Source organism: Cetorhinus maximus, chromosome 15, assembly GCF_964194155.1.
Source record: "Cetorhinus maximus chromosome 15, sCetMax3.hap1.1, whole genome shotgun sequence".
Lineage (NCBI taxonomy): Eukaryota > Metazoa > Chordata > Chondrichthyes > Lamniformes > Cetorhinidae > Cetorhinus > Cetorhinus maximus.
In genome coordinates this window covers 3,768,729-3,785,910 of record NC_135893.1, presented here as the reverse complement: position 1 = coordinate 3,785,910, position 17,182 = coordinate 3,768,729, and the positions used below count along the sequence as shown (strand labels likewise).

Below are 17,182 nucleotides of genomic sequence, written 5' to 3'. Positions count from 1 at the left end.
CAAGAAAGACCCAAACCTCCCTGTCGCTTGCCATTTTAACACTCCACCCTGCTCTCTTGCCCACATGTCCGTCCTTGGCTTGCTGCATTGTTCCAGTGAAGCCCAAAGCAAACTGGAGGAACAGCACCTCATCTTCCGACTAGGCACTTTACAGCCTTCCGGACTGAATATTGAATTCAACAACTTTAGATCTTGAACTCCCTCCTCCATCCCCACCCACTTTCCATTTCTTCCCCCTCCCTTTTGTTTTTTCCAATAATTTATATAGATTTTTCTTTTCCCACCTATTTCCATTATTTTTAAATCTATACCTGTAATGCCCTGTCAGTCTTTCCATCCCACCCCCAATAGAACTGTACCTTGAGTGTCCTGCCATCCATCCTTAATTAGCACATTCTCTTAGATAATATCACCAACTTTAACACCTCTTTGCTCCTTTTGTCTGTGACATCTTTTGATTATCTGCTCCTATCACTACTTGCTTGTCCCTACAACCACCCCCCCCAACTTCTCTCCCCCCACCCCCCTCCCCCACCCCCACCTTCAACCAGCTTATATTTCACCCCCCTCCTAACTTTACTCAGTTCTGTTGAAGGGTCATGAGGACTCGAAATGTCAACTCTTTTCTTCTCCGCCGATGCTGCCAGACCTGCTGAGTTTTTCCAGGTAATTCTGTTTTTTTTTTGTTTTGTTTTGGATTTCCAGCATCCGCAGTAGTTTTTTGTTTTTAAGATCCTGAGGGGTCTTGAGAGGGTGGGTGTGGAAAGGATGTTTCCTCTTATGGGAGAATTTAGAACTAGGGGGTCACTGTTTAAAAATAAGGAGTCGTCCATTTAAGACAGAGATGAGGGGAAATTTTTTCTCTCGGAGAATTGTGAGTCTTTGGAACTTTCTTAAAATGCCGTGGAGGCAAAATCTTTGAATATTTTTAAGGCAGAGCTAGATAGATTCTTGATAATCATGGGGGTGAAAAATTGTCAGAGGTAGGCAGGAATGTGGAGTTGAGGTTAAAATCAGATCAGCCAAGATCTTATTGAATGATGGAGCAAGCTCAAAGTGCCGTGTGACCACCTCCTGCTCCTAATTCGTATGTTCATATGTGACAATAACTGACAGTAAAACGATTTAGATTAATGCAATGATATAAAATTTTGCTGATATAACAGTTGCTTGTCGTTTATTCAAGTGTATTTGAAACCTTTTCATTGTTAATTTGCCTCCTGCGTTTGTATGGAGTGCTCCACTGTGCAAGGTGGAGGGAACTGACCATGTTTGGCCAGAATTCATGTACAAATGTCCACATTCCTGAAGATGTCGCCCTTTGTCCTGCTGTGTGTTCCCATCTCTTCCTGCTCCAAGTTGACATGTTGCCTACGATGTGCCAACCTTTACTCTCCAGGAGGAAGCCGGAGCTGCCAACAGCAATGCAACAGCTAAGGAAGTGATGACCTAAAGTACAGAAACCCCTGGGTTGCTGTGATAAAATGTTTCAATTGCTCTTGTCTCCTTGTATTTCTGGAAGTGACGCAGCCCAGCTGTATCTTGTCCGGAAGTCTTGAATGCAAGAGGAGCTGTTTGAAAGTGAAATGATCAAGCATTTAGATGGGAGGCAGGAGGTAGAGGCAGCGCGGACGCCCTGGCTGATCTGAGTGGAAAGGTTTGGTCGCGGGAGGCTTCGCGTCAAAAGCAGCAAAACTCCGACCTGGAAGAGCTCGGGAGCGGTGTTCCCAAACACTGGGCAGAGATAGCAGCTGGCAGTGCCAGTAGGTGGCCAAATAGAAAACAAAAAAATCTGGATTGTACAAGTTTCATTTGCTGCGATGGGGTTTTAAAACAAAATATATGTCTTGGACAGAAAAAAATACAATCAAGGGCAGGAAGACAGAAATCCCAAATGGTTAACGGGCGTTTCAGTGGGAATAGTTCCATCGGGAGAGTTCATTTGAACTTGGTGCGTTTGCATAAACTGGTCGAAATCGAATTGGTTTACCAGTGGCGTTTAAAGTTAAAATTAGCCCCAGTTTGGGGCAGCAATAGGTCAAACTGAATTATGTGTATTGTCCTATTGTGGTATTGTCGCTGGACTAGTAATTCAGAGACCCAGTGTAATGCATGGGTTCAAATCCCGGCACAGCAGATGATGGATCCTGAATCCAATAATAATCTGGATTTAAAAGTCTAACGATGACCATGAAACCATTGCCCATTGCTGTAAAGACCCATCTGGTTCACCGATGTCCTTTAGGGACAGAGGTCTGCTGGCCTACAGGTGACTCCAGACCCACAGCAATATTGTTGATTATTACATGCCCTTTACACAAGGGAAACTAGGGATGGGTAATAAATTCTGGACTGGTCAGTGATGCCCACATTCCGTGAATGAATAAAAAAAATATTTGTAGGATTTGCTACATTCCGGCTGGGTCATTCTGTAAAAGTGCCTTTTTGCATCAGCACAGTAAACCTGGTACAGTATCATAGTGGTTATGTGACTGGACTAACGAGCAGGGAAATGTGAGCTCAAATCTCACTGTGGCAGTTTGTGGATTTGAACTTGGTTAATTAAAAATAAACTGGAATTAAAAACTAGGATTAGCAATGATGACCATAAAACTACCAGTTAAAAACCCAGCTGGTTGACAGCCATCCTTATTTGGCCCAATGTTCCCTTTAAACTGCGCAATGTGTGACTGTACAGAAATTGAGAATGTGCTATGTGGCTATGCGGGAATCTTAAAGGGACCGTGCAAGTTGTTGAACTCAATGTTAAGTCCGGAAGGCTGTAAAGTGCCTAGTCGGAAGATGAGGTGCTGTTGCTCCAGTTTGCGTTGGGCTTCACTGGAACATTGCAGCAGGCCAAGGACGGATATGAGAACAGGATGCCATTTCAAAACACCATCCTGTTGCAATGTTCATGAAGCCCAACACAAACTGGAGGAACAGCACCTCATCTTCCGATTAGGCACTTAACAGCCTTCCTGACTTAACACTGAGTTCAACAACTTCAGATCATGAACTCTCTCTGCTATCTTCACCTCCTTTTTAACCCTTTAAAAAAATTAAAAATTTTTAAAATTCATTTATTCATCGGTTTAACCCCTTTTTTTACCCGTTTTTAAAATCCCCATTTCTATCCTTTTTCCCCAACCACCATACCCTCTCCCCACCCACCCCCAAAAGGGCCATCTGTCACTTGCTCTATGTGTGTTCTTTCAGAGTGCTGACTCTTGTTCTGCTATTAACACCTTCTGCTTTCTTACCTTCACACTACTGTCAGCACTTTCTTAAGTCCTCGCCACTACCATTATCACTCCCTTTGTCTCATGTCTATGACATCTTTGTCAACCTCTCCTCACCCCCCCCCCCCCCAACCTATCACAGTGTGCCTGCACACGAATGGGGGACAGACCTCATCGTGAATGCTACACAGCCAGACTGAGTGTGGGTATTGGCAATTTGGTGCACAGTGGGAATTTGGTGCATAGGGGAAGAGGTGCTCTTTGCATTTTTTTCTTTGCTATCCAACTTCTTAAACCTTCAGAGAGTGGTCTTGCCCTGCTGCAGCAGTAGAGGCTACAAGGGAAAGGAATGACTGGTAAGAAGTGGGTAAAGTCAGATAAGTATTTACTACTTTTATCGCCTATAGTTTAAGGTCTCTTTGTGGTTTATAGTTTGTATATTCTGTAGTAACATGGGTCAGGAAAGAAGGGCTCTAGAGTAATTGATTTAAAAGGTTTAATTTAAAGGGATAAGTCATGGCAGGAGAGCTCAAAGCCATGGTGTGCTCCTCGTGCTCCATGTGGGAAGCTGGGGACATTTCCAGTGCCCGGGACCAGCATGTGTGCAGGAAGTGTGTCCAGCTGCAGCTCCTGGAAGCTCGGGTTTCAGAGCTGGAATGGCGGCTGGGGACACTGTGGAGCATCCGCGAGTCTAAGAGTATCGTGGATAGCACGTTTAGAGAGGTGGTCACACCGCAGCTGAAGGGACTTGAGGAAGGAAGGGAATGGGTGACCACCAGGCAGTCCAAGAGAAACAGGCAGGTAGTTCAGGAGTCCCCTGGCGTCCCGCTCGCAAATCGGTATTCCATTTTGGAGGCTGATGAGGGTGCTGGTTCCTCCAGGGAGTGCAGACAGAGCCAAGCTTCTGGCACCACAAGCAGCCTGTCTGTACAGGAGGGGAGGAAGAGAGGAAGAGCAATAGTAATAGGGGGTTCTATAGTCAGGGGAACAGATAGGCACTACTGTGGCCGTCAACGTGACTCCCGGATGGTATGTTGCCTCCCTGGTGCCAGGGTCCGGGATGTCACTGAACGGCTGCAGGGCATCCTGAAGGGGGAGGGTGATAAGGCAGAGGTCATGGTACATGTTGGTGTCAATGACATAGGTAGAAAGAGGGATGAGGTCTTGTATCAAGAATTCAGGGAGTTAGGCAGTAGACTAAAAAGCAAGACCTCTCGGGTTGTAATCTCTGGATTACTCCCAGTGCCACGTGCTAGCGAGCTCAGAAATAGGAGAATAGCGCAGATGAACACGTAGCTTAAGAGTTGGTGCAGGAGGAAGGGTTTTAGATTCCTGGATCACAGGGACCGTTTCTGGGGAAGGTGGGACCTGTACAAGCAGGACGGTCTACATCTGAACCAGAGCAGGACTAACATCCTTGCAGGTGGGTTTGCTAGTGCTGTTGGGAGGAGTTTAAACTAATGCGGCAGGGGGAGGGGACACAGAATGTTAGCAGAATTGGGACACATCATAATAAAGTAAAACAATCAAGTCAGAGGGAGTACAGCTACAATAAGTTTTAAGAGAGTAAGGCAAGGCTGGATGGCCTCTACTTTAATGCCAGGAGTATTACAGGTAAAACAGATGAATTAAGGGTGAGGATTGACACGTGGAATTGTGATATAGTAGCCATCACTGAGAAGTGGTTGAGGGAGGGGCAGGATTGGCAGCTCAACATTCCGGGATATAGAATCTTCAGGCGAGACTCGGGCGGCGGGGGTGGGGGGGTGGGGGGGGGGGTTAAAAGAGGAGGAGGAATTGCATTATTAGTTAATGAATCAGTTACTGCAGTAAGGGGAGATGATACCTGGGAGGGGGCGTCGAATGAAGCTTTGTGGGTAGAGCTTAGGAATAAAAAAGGGGCAGCCACATTGTTAGGTGTTTACTATAGACCCCCAGATAGTCAGCAGGAAATTGAGGAGCCAATATGTGCACAATTTGCGGAGGTGTGTAAAAACAAAAACAGTAGGGTAATTATATTAGGTAATTTCAACTTTCCCAACATTAATTGGGATAGACATAGTGTTAAGGGCTTGGATGTAGTGGATTTCTTGAAATATGTACAGGAGAACTTTTTAGGTCAATATGTAGAGGGTCCAACAAGGGACGGCGCAGTGCTGGACCTAATTCTGGGGAATGAAGCCGGACAGGTGGCTGAGGTGGTGGTGGGCGAGCATTTTAGTGATAGCGACCACAACATGGTACAGTTTAAGCTTATTATGGACAAAGAAATAGACAAGTTGAAAAAAAATGTTTTGGATTGGGAGAGAGCGGATTTTAGTAAAATAAGGCAGGATCTGGCTAAGGTAGACTGGGAACAATTACTTGTGGGGAAATCTACAGAGGAACAGTGGGGGGCATTCAAAAAGGAAATGGGGAGGCTCAACATGTTCCCTCTTGGGTGATAGGAAGGAGTAACAAGCCCAGAGAACCATGGATGACCAGAGATATTCAGGATACGATGAGAAGGAAAACAGAGGCTTTTAGCAGGTACAAGGGAAACAAATCAACAGAGGCATTAGTGGAGTACAGAAAGTGCAGGGTGGAGCTTAAGAAAGCAATTAGGAGAGCAAAGAGGGGATATGAGAAAGCTCTGGCTGGTAAAAGTAGGGAAAATCCCAAGATATTCTATAAGTATATCAATGGGAAGAGGATAACCAGGGAATGAGTAGGGCCCATTAGGGACCAAGGGGGCAATCTGTGGGTGGAGCCAGAGGATATCGCTAGCGTGTTGAATGAATACTTCACATCCGTCTTCACCCAAGAGGATGAGGATGAAGGTATCGAACTCGGGGAGAGAGACTGCGAGGTTCTTGAGCAAATTGACATAGGGAGTGACAAGGTATTGGAGGTGTTGGCAGGCTTAAAAGTGGACAAATCTCCAGGTCCAGATGCTTTGTGTCCCAGACTGCTGAGGAAGGCAAGGGAGGAGATCACAGGGGCTCTAACCCAAATTTTTAATTTCTCTCTGGCCAGGGGGGAGGTGCCAGAGGACTGGAGAACAGTGAATGTGGTTCCGCTATTTAAGAAGGGTTGTAGAGATAAGCCAGGGAACGACAGGCCAGTGAGTTTCACGTCAGTGGTAGGGACAGAAGGCTGCTTTAGTGACTGGAAGCCAGTGTCCAGTGGCGTACCACAGGGATCAGTGCTGGGTCTCCTATTATTCGTCATTTATATAAACGACATAGATGACTATGTGGGGGGTAGGATTAGTAAGTTTGCGGATGACACAAAGACTGGCCGGGTGGTTAACAGTGATGTTGAGTGTCTTGGGCTACAGGAAGATATAGACAGGATGGTCAAATGGGCAGATAAGTGGCAGATGGAATTTAACCCTGAAAAATGTGAGGTGATACACTTTGGAAGGAGTAATTTGACAAGGAAGTATTCAATGTACGGCATGACACTAGGAAGTTCTGAGGAACAAAGGGACCTTGGCGTGTTTGTCTATAGATCTCTGAAGGCGGAGGGGCATGTTAGTGGGGTGGTGAACAAGGCATATGGGACACTTGCCTTTATCAATTGAGGTATAGATTATAAAAGTAGGGAGGTCATGTTGGAGTTGTAAAGAACCTTGGTGAGGCCACAGCTGCAGTACTGTGTGCAGTTCTGGTCACCACATTATAGGAAGAATGTGATTGCACTGGAGGGGGTGCAGAGGAGATTCACCAGGATGTTGCCTGGGATGAAACATTTAAGTTATGAAGAGAGGTTGGATAGGCTTGTGTTGTTTTCGTTGGAGCAGAGAAGACTGAGGGGAGACCTGATCGAGGTGTACAAGATTATGAGGGGCATGGACAGGATGGATAGGGAGCAGCTGTTCCCCTTAGTTGAAGGGTCAGTCATGAGGGGACATAAGTTCAAGGTGAGGGGCAGGAGGTTTAGGGGGGATGTGAGGAAAAACTTTTTTACCCAGAGGGTGGTGACGGTCTGGAATGCACTGCCTGGGAGGGTGGTGGAGGCGGGTTGCCTCACATCCTTTAAAAAGTACCTGGATGAGCACTTGGCACGTCATAACATTCAAGGCTATGGGCCAAGTGCTGGTAAATGGGATTAGGTAGGTAGGTCAGGTGTTTCTCGAGTATCAGTGCAGACTCGATGGGCTGAAGGGCCTCTTCTGCACTGTGATCCTATGATTCTGTGATCACTGACCTTGTATTTTGCTTCACCTGCTCCACCCCACCTTAAACAATATAAATTCCATCACATTTCTACTTCTCTTTAGCTCTGAAGAAGAGGCATACAGACTTGGAACGTTAACTCTGTTTCTCTCTCCACAGATACTGTCAGACCCGCTGAGCTTTTCCAGCATTTTCTGTTTTTATTTCAGATTTCCAGTATTGGCAGTATTTTGCTTTTATCAGAAGATAGAAGGAACATTGGTCTGGCCTACAGAGCTACAGCAATATGATTGACTCTTATTTGCCATCAGACACGTATGGTGTATTAAACATCAGGGGTATTTGAAATGCAGTAGGAGTTACATGGTTAGGGAATTACATGAACAAGCTTTAATGGAACAAATAGTCTTTGCTCTTCCTTAGCTGCCGAGGGAGCTAAGGAAGAGACGAGGGAGTAAGAATAATGCAAAGTTGGCACTGAGCTTTAGTTCCTTCTCCCTTTATATAATGTCAGGGAGTTCTTAAGTCAACATTGTGCATGTGGGATTGTACATTAGTGAGCACACGAGAATTGATGAACGTTGTTAGCATTTGGTTGTCCTGAAGTGGCTTTCATTTGTACTGACTTGCCTTTGTCAGAAACTGTCCATAAGGGACATTTCATTCTGCCCTGAATATAATATGTGAATCGTAGAACATCATCATGCATCACAAATCTGTTGTGGAGCAAATCATTTTGGAATCAGTTGAATGTTTTACCATTTATTAACTGGTGGTTTTGTGTTACTTTTCTTTTTCAAGGGACAGCATGGAGTCCAATTATAATGAAGCCAATGAGTCTTCACCGCTAAACTTAACGCCACGGCACAAAGAGCTCATACCCACCCCATGTGGTCCAGTAAGTCTGACATGTTTGTACTGTTTGCAACTTTGTTGTTTTGAGACTGTGCCATCAGCATATTCAGTTAACATAATGGGCTGAGTTTATTTATAGGGCATATTCTCAGAGACAGTTAATGCTTTCCTTGGTGAGGCTCCAACACCTACTGGAGTCTTTGTTTTCTCGTGATGTGTTACTTTTTCTTTTAACTGGGAGACTGGTATGGATTAAGGCAAGCTGAATTTCAGACATATCTCAGTATACATTATACCCAGATTAGGAATCTTAGTTTATATTCAACAGTAATATTTTTACCTTGATGGTCATTTTCAATTTAAGGAACTTCTTTAGGGCCTCCTTTCAGGTGCTTATCATACTGGGTTCTGAGTTCACCTGGCTAGTGTTGCCTTAGCTTTGCCTTCATTGTGCCATAGACGCTTATCCTGCTGCATGGAAAAAATGGAGCCTCCATTTAATATCATTCACTGTCCTGGACAGTAAATGTGACTGTATGATGAATCATTAGTACAGTATTATGGGCAGAATTTTGCCCTTGGTGGGCGTGTGGGCCCCACCGGCTAGGCAGCGGGCAGACAGCCGACCCCTGCCACCGAAACGGGGCCCGCCGCCATTTTAAGTGGGCGGGCCAATTAAGGCCCACCCAGCGGCCTGCCCGACGGGAAGCGCTATGCACTTCCTGTGCGGGGGTTGTGGGGGGGAATCCCCAGCTGTCAAAGTGCGCACTACTTCCTGAGATAAAGTACTGACTCAGGGAGATTAGTGACAGTGCAAAAAACTTTAAAAATAGAAAAAGTAAAAAATTATTAACATGTCCCCCTCATGTGACAATGTCACACGAGATGGGACATGTTAATAAAAAGGACATAAAGTTTATTAAACATTTTATAAATGGACATGATACCTCATCCCGCCAGTGGATGAGGTTTCCTGTATTATCTGGAGCCCGCTGGGGCTCCTGGCCTGCCCGCCAGCCTGAAGGTTGGACGGGCAGGGCCTTTAATTACCTTAACTAGCCTGTTAATGGCCTCAATTGGCCATTGAAAGGTCGGCGGGCGGACAGCTGATTTCGCTGTCAGCCCGCCTTCCTAAAAATTCAAAAATGATGTCGGGGATTCCTTTCCTGACGTCATCCCGTGTCATTTTCCCCTCGGCGAGCGGGCCCCGCCCCCAAATCGCCGATGGGAAAATCCTGGCCTATACTTCTCTCACACATGTCATAGCTGAATGAATGAAGTGTTCACTATTTATGCTAGATCAGCGATTTAGAAGTGTGAAAGGAGATTATTATTTCTGTGATGTGATTGGCTGAATTTCTGACACTCCTGCTGTAGAATTTCACAAATTGGCTACAAGTGAATTGCAAACAGTCCACCATGTTTAACAGGAGTTTTTTCTTCATGATAAAGTGTTTGGAAAATGTTTTGTCTGAAAATAAGCATCATATATGTCACAGTGAACAAGGCACATGTTGATTTTTCATTACATTGCAAAGAATTACATTGAATTTCCAGCACAGAAAGAGGCCATTCGGCCCAACTGCTCTATGCTAGTGTTTATACTCCACGTGAGCCTCTATCCATCCTACTTCATCTAATCCCATCAGCATATCCTTCTATTCCTTTCTCCCTCATGTGTTTATCTATCTTTCCCTTCAATGTATCTATGCTATTTGCCTAAGAACTTCTTGTGGTAGCAAAATCCACATTCTAATCACTTTCAGGTTAAGAAAGTTTCTCCTGAATTCCTTTTTTGATTTATTAGTGACTATCTTATATTATTATTTATGGCTCCTAATTTTGGACTCCCCAAAGATGTTATACAAGTATATAAAAAGGAAGCGAGTAGCTAAACTAAATGTTGGCCTCTTAGAAGCAGAGACAGGAGAAATTATCATGGGGAATGAGGAAATAGCAGAGACATTGAACAAATATTTTGTGCCTGTCTTCACAGTAGAAGACACAAGTTACATACCAGAAATAGAGGTAACCTAGGGGCTAAAAAAAAAGTGATGGAATTAAGGTAATATTAACATCAGTCATCAGGAAAGTGCTCGAATCTATTATTAATGCTAAAGTCTTAACAATGCACTTTGAAATTAATAGTATGATCAGACTAAGTCAACATGGTTTTACAAAAGCAAGTTCATTTTTGACAATTTTACTAGCGTTTTTTAAAGATTAGCTAGTAGGGTAGATAAAAATGAAGCAGTAGATGTAGTATACTTTGATTTCCACAAGGCGTTCGATAAAGTGCCACATAAAAGGTTAATCATCAAAATAAGGACTCATGGAATTGGGGGTAATATATTAGCGTGGATGGAAGATTGGTTAACAGGCAGGAAGCAAAGAGTAGGGATAAACGGGGCTTTTTCAAGTTGGCCGGCTGTGACTAGTGGAGTGCCACAAGAACTAGTGCTAGGGCTTCAGCTATTTACAATCTACATTCATAACTTAGATGAAGAGATAACATTTGTTGATGATGTGAAGCTAAGTGAGAATGCAAGCTGTGGGGAGGACACAAAGAGGCTGAAAAGGGATATAGACAGGTTAAGTGAGTGGACGACAAAGATTACAGATGGAGTATAATGTGGGGAAGCGTGAGGTTATTCTCTTGGCCTTCGGAAAGGAAAAAGAGAATATTTTTAAAATGTTTGAAACTTGTAAATGTTGATGTTCAGAGGGACTTGGGTGTACTCATGCAAGGGACACAGAAAATTAGCATGCAGGTACAGCAAGGATTAGGAAGGCTAATGGCATGTTGGCCTTTATTGCAAGGGGATTGGAGGACAAGAATACAAAAGTCTTTCTACAATTGTACAGAGCTTCTATGAGACCACACCTGAAATACTGTGCAGTTTTGGTCTCCATATTTAAGAAAGAGTACACTTGCATTGGAAGCGGTCCAGCGAATGTTCATTAGATTGTTCCCCGAGATGAGAGGGTTGTCTTATGGTGAGAGGCTGAGTAACTTGGCCTATATTCTTTGGAGTTTAGAAGAATGAAGGTGATCTCATTGAAACACAGAAGATTCTGAAGGGTAAACACTGAGAGGTTGTTTCCCCTGGCCGTGAAATCTGGAACTTGGAGGTGCAGGCTCAGTTTAAAGAGTCGATCATTTAGGACTGAGATAAGGAGAAAATTCTTCACTCAAAGGGTTGTGAATCTTTGGGATTCTCTACCGCAGAAAGTTGTGGATGCTTCATCGTTGAACACACTTAAAGCTGAGATGGACAGATTTTTAGTCTTAGGGAATCCAGGGATAAGGGAAGCTGGTGGGAAAGTGGAGTTGAAGCCAAAGATCGGAGATGATCATATTGAATGGCTGTGTTATGACCGAGCAGTTGGTAAAGCAGAGTTATTTTTTAAAAATCCCATAGGGAAACTTTAAACAACTGTCATAACCTATAATTTTAAGTGTTAGCTAGGGGCTAGTTTTCACCCCACTTCTTAAATGCTCTATTCAAAATAATGTAAATTCACTCTATCTCTCTTACATATCAAAACTAGTACACATCAAAGCATCCAGACTAGCTGGCTTTAATCCACTTAATCTACTTAAGACACACACACAGCCTAAACCTCTATTTTAAAAGAAAATATTTTCCAATAATATTATATACATTAATAGCTTCATGACAAGTAGAGCAGGTTCGAAAGGCCTTATGGTCTAATCCTGCTTGTATTTTTTACACTTCTTATGTGGAACCATCTTTACATGTCCCGTATCAAACTTCATAATTGTAAAGACCTTCATTAAGTTGTGTGTTTCCAAGCAAAATAGATACTGCTGGTTAAGAATAAACTTCAAGTTTATGTGAGATAGAGAAACAAGTATCTTTTCCCACTCTCCACACAGATGAAACAATGTTCAGAATTATCCGTCTTAGAGAAGTTATTCGTCACTGCAACAATCCTCTCTCTCTTTGCTGTGTCAGCAGTTACAATTGAAAGTATTGTAAGTCAGGTTAAAACTGACAGTACAGGTCAAACTCAGGAAGACTTCACCATCTCAGTGATACAGCTCATTGGAATAGGTAAGATCTATTCAATTAATTAACTGTGAATGTGTGAAGATGCATTACCAACTTGAAACAGTAGATGAGAAACTACTGTGAGTAATATTAATAGATACATTTTAATGCGTATGTATGACATTCCTCTATCTGCTTTTTTAAAGCAGGTCTTATTTATTGGGTTAAAATTTAAATTTACATGGGTTTAAATGACAGTTTCATTAGCAGTGATTTCTAGGTTTGTGCATTTTGTTTAACTGTCTAATCATACATGATGATTTTTAGTTATGTTTTTGAATCACATTCCACAATTTGGTTTAACGTCAAAGCAAAATACTGCAGATGCTGGAAAGCTGAAATGAAAACAGAAAATGCTGCAAAAAGTCAGCAGGTCTGGCAGCATCTGTGGAGAGAGAAACAGAGTTAACGTTTTGAGTCTGTATGACTCTTCTTCATAGCTAATGAGAAGTAGAAAACAATTTACTTGCACAATACAGTTTGTTTTTTTGTGAAAACTAAAACCCACTGGCCTTACATATGAAAAGTAATTACAGTGGTAGTGTAGTGACCTATGAACTCCTTATGTTCGAAGTTGCAGCAATAGCCATTGCTGCATCAGCTGTATTATTAAAAAAAATCTTAAAAGTGTAGTCTTGGCAAGTGTAGTGGATTTCAAAAATGTTGAAGGGGGTTTGAACTTTGACAGTGTAAAATTCAGTTCCCTGGTAAAGGTCAGGGACAAGTGTGGGAGATTTTGATTTTTGACACTTTGCTCGTGCTTTCTGTAACAATTTGAAGGGTGTGATTCAGAATCTGGAGCCAAAACTAAAATAGTTGTTACAAGTTGCAATTGACCCTTGACTTATGCACCATTCTGAGTAATACTAATTGACTATAACACAAAAAGTCTACACATATGCAGGTGCCATAGCTTCTGATGGAACAGTCCACTGGTGTTTGCATGACTCCTTCCTCAGAGATAGATCAACAAGATAGTCTGTGTTCTACCAAAGAGCCTCCTTGAAAACTATTGGTCGCTTCCAATTGAAACAGAACTTGAGTGTCAATCAAGACTGGAATCAGAACTCACGAGCTCATTGGCTAAGAGCCAAATTTGCATCACAAGACAGTCCTAAATTGTTCAAAGATATTAGATTAATTTTCAGAATAGTTTCCTTGTAGTCAATTTTCAGAATAGTTTCGTTTTAGTTAAATCTTCCAAATATCAAATCTTATCAACAATCAGGAATGTGAAAACATTTTCTAGCCAACCTACTGTGGTTTCTTGGCGTCGTTCTTGCATTCCTCAGAGTGGAAAGTCCTTACGATGGCATTCGTGAATCTTTTAATGTCAAAATCGGATAGAATGAGAGAGAAATGCACAAAGAAATAGGAAGTTCTTTTCATTCCATGCTCATTTGGAACCCCCCACTCCTGTACCAGCCTACCTGAGGAAAGATAGGAGCTGGGAACTTTACAAAATCGAGGGCTAAAAATTCATCAGCGCCCTTAACTGGGTTTGGGTGCGGCAGTTTGTGACCCGCCTCCAGTGGTTCCATTGGAGGTTGGCACCATGCGAACTTGGTGCTGTCTCCTCGTGAACACGAGTGAAGCATGCAGTCGAGTGTGTCCTGTGCTGCAGGCTGGCTGCACACACAATAGAGGGCCTAAGAGCATGTGAGGCTACCACATATTTCAGCTTACCTCCAACTCTTAAAGGCAGTCTGTCCTTCTTAAAGGGAAGCTGCATTGGAGCACACAAGTCTGAAAACAGCTGAGGCAGAGGGATTCTTGTTGGAAGGCGGTGCTTATAAGTGCAAAGTATGAACACAGAAAAACTCAGACCTCATTTTAAAAATGTCTCATTTGAAAGATGACACCCCCTAACAGCGCAGGGTTGCATCAGTACTGCACTGGAGCAATGGCTTGGACTGTTGTGCTCAAATCTCTGGAGTGGGACTTGAGCTTTAAGAAAGGAGCATTTTGCTCAGCAAACAGTGGTGCAAGCTATGGTTGTGGGAGCAGGTCTAACTCATAGACAAGCCATGGTTGACACATGAGCAATAACACTTCACTGTTGTTAGTCAAGGAGAGCAGCTCTTGTCCTCTGCTGCATTTAGATTTCAGCCAACCTATAATGTAAGCCCATTTCTTAATATACTGATTAATACTCACACTCTGCCTCCCTGCTTCTATCTCCCCAGTATTCTGCTTTTACTATGTGTTGCGTGGAACTTTCCAGGAGAATCGGCAGGAGCTAATTGCTTTTATTCTATCCATTTTACTCGTGGTGATCCGATCCGTGGTGAACTTTTCTTCAGCAACACCAAAGGAAAGAGAAGAACTGAAGGTGGGTGTCATGAACATGTTCTGTGCTGTATGCCTATTGCTTCCGCTGAGTAATTAGAGTGGAATTGTGTCCAAGATCAGATTAGGCAAATCTTATTTAATGGCTGGAAGCAGGCTTGAGGGACCCTGTGACTGACCTACTCCTGCTCCTATTTCTAATGTTCTTTATATTACGTTCAAGACCATGACTTCTACCTAATGTGTGTGCTAGATGCACTGATCAGTGCTGAGTTGAATTCTTCGGTATATTGGAAGCTCATTGTTATCAGTTGTAGTCACTGTAAGTGAAAGAGAATGGAGTTGAGCAGCCTTTCTGGGCATTTCTCCTTGTACAAATACCAAATACCATTTCTCACTGACAGACTGACAGACATGACTGGTCTGGAGTCTTTAGCATCAGACTGGAAAACCTGAGGCAGAAGAATCTGCTCCTTTTCGACATAACGTACTACAACATTTCAACACCAAGGTACAGTCCACCTGGGGTTGCAAAAATTCTGACAATGTTCAAATCCAACAGAAGTCCTGAACCTCTCAGACCTGCCCCCGCAGCCCCAGCCTGCACCACTGGTTGTTGAACAAAATGCTCTTTTCCTAAGAGAACTGTTAACTTTTTTCATATTTATTTGATTTGACCATTACTTTGGGTGCTGATGCCGGACTCCACTGGCGATTAATCGGGAGCCTGGATAATTTCTAAGCTGCTCCGTGACTCTCTGCAAGGAACCTTTCAGAAAGAAAATCTCTTCCCATCCAATTTATTGAAGTTTAAATAATTTTTAAAAATGTATTAACTTGTTTCGGGCTAATAACTCCTGTGGCATTTATAGAAGTGTGGGAAAACATGAGGACAATACCAATCGACTGCAACAGGACATAGATAGGCTAGCAGAATGGACAAACAAATGGCAGATAGAAGTTAATACAAAAAAGTGTGAGGTGATGCCTTTTGGCAGAAGCTGATTGACAATAGCAGCAAGGCTAGGTTGGAGAAGCTGGGGTTATTCTCCTTGGAGCAAAAGAATTTGAGGGGAGATTCGATGGAGGAGTACAAGATAATGACAGGTTTTGATAAGGTAAACAAGGAAAAGCTGTTCCCATTAGCTGATGGTAAAAGGACTAGAGGACACAGACTTAAAGTTTTGGGCAAGAGATGAAGATGGGATGTGAGGAAGAACTTTTTTTACGCAGCAAGTGGTAATGACTTGGAGCTCACTGTCACTACAAGGGTGGTGGAAACAGAGACAGTGAATAATTTCAAAAAGGAAGTTGGATGGACACTTGAGGGAAATGAATTTGCAGGGCCACAGGGATATAGAGGGGAAATGGGACTGACTGGGTTGCTCTACAGAGAGCCACATGGACTGGATGGACCAAATGGCCTCCTACTGTGCAACAATAACTCTATGAATCTTAGAATTGGAGCAGGAGGCAGGAATCTGGAGCAGAATAAATCCTGCTGCGTCTTTGCCCAATTTTGACACCAAATCAAAATTTTGACTGGAATAAGGGGGTTGGGAGGGGTGTGGTTGGGGGAACACAAGGACTTCTTATATTCAGCCTTCTCCTGTGACGATGATACTAGGATACGCATGATAGTGGACATGCACCAGTTCTGTCTCAATTGTCCTGTTACTGTGCATGAAACAGTATAGAGTGTGTGCAGACACTAAGAACTGGGGAAAATGGTTCCCACTGCTCCCCCACCCCCACCACAGTGGCTCTGGTCTCTGCAGCAATGTGCCTCATTGACATTCCTCCACCACCCCCCCCAGCTAGGATGGCACCTCAGTTATGCCAAAACAGGTGCTCGATATGCATAAACATCCTGAGCCCAGGATTAAGCACAGGGCAGGGTTGGAATGGGTCAGTGGATAGAAGTTCCACATTCTGGCAATGCCAGCTAGTTCTTCACCATTGCTACTGGACAATAGAAAACTGAAACTGTCTCCACTTCCCTGTCTCCATTCTTTTTCTCTTCCTCTCTCTGTCTTTGTCTTCCATTCTTCCACACCTCCCTCTTTGTCTTCTTAGGTAACTCTGACTCTTTTGTCTTGTTGGTATCTCCTGGTGTTTTTCCAGCTTCTTTTCCTGACCCTTACCCTCCCCTGTTTCTATAAAGTGAGCCAGTTGGTGACAATCTTGTCCCTGGGCTGTAGGAATTTGGGTTCAAACCCACTCCAGCACTAGAATCAAGGCTGACAATTCAGTGCCTCATTGTCCAGATGAGGATGTGACAGCCTGTTCTGGTGGTTCAGGTGAACGCGTAAAATCCCACTGCATTATTCAGAAAAACCTGGAGAGTAGAACAGCAGGGACATGGCAAACATTCCTCCCTCACTCACTATGACCAAAAAAAGTAGCTACTAAATTCTAAACTTAATTCTCATCCTATGGAGCAAACTGGCTAGTAAACAAGCTCAGCTTGCTGCCGGCTGCTATGAAACGGTTAACACAGAACTCTTAGGCCGCTGGATGCAGAATTGATACTGACCATACAATGACTTCTGAATCGCAGAGG

General features: G+C 43.4%; 1 protein-coding gene across 3 annotated transcripts in view; it reads left to right on the top strand.

Moving 5' to 3' along the window:
- The first annotated feature begins 1,570 nt into the window (after positions 1-1,570).
- LOC144690338 (uncharacterized) overlaps positions 1,571-17,182 on the top strand; it is a 34,010-nt gene continuing 18,398 nt past the window's right edge. For 2 of the 3 annotated variants that reach the window (XM_078557701.1, XM_078557698.1), the window contains exons 1-4: positions 1,571-1,763; positions 8,201-8,297; positions 12,156-12,333; positions 14,517-14,662. In XM_078557701.1, coding sequence (XP_078413827.1) covers positions 8,208-8,297; positions 12,156-12,333; positions 14,517-14,662 — 414 coding nt within the window. In that variant the 5' untranslated portion in view covers positions 1,571-1,763; positions 8,201-8,207. Of the gene's footprint in view, positions 1,764-1,842; positions 1,952-8,200; positions 8,298-12,155; positions 12,334-14,516; positions 14,663-17,182 lie in introns of those variants that run through there. The other variant, XM_078557700.1, reaches the window with a different exon arrangement.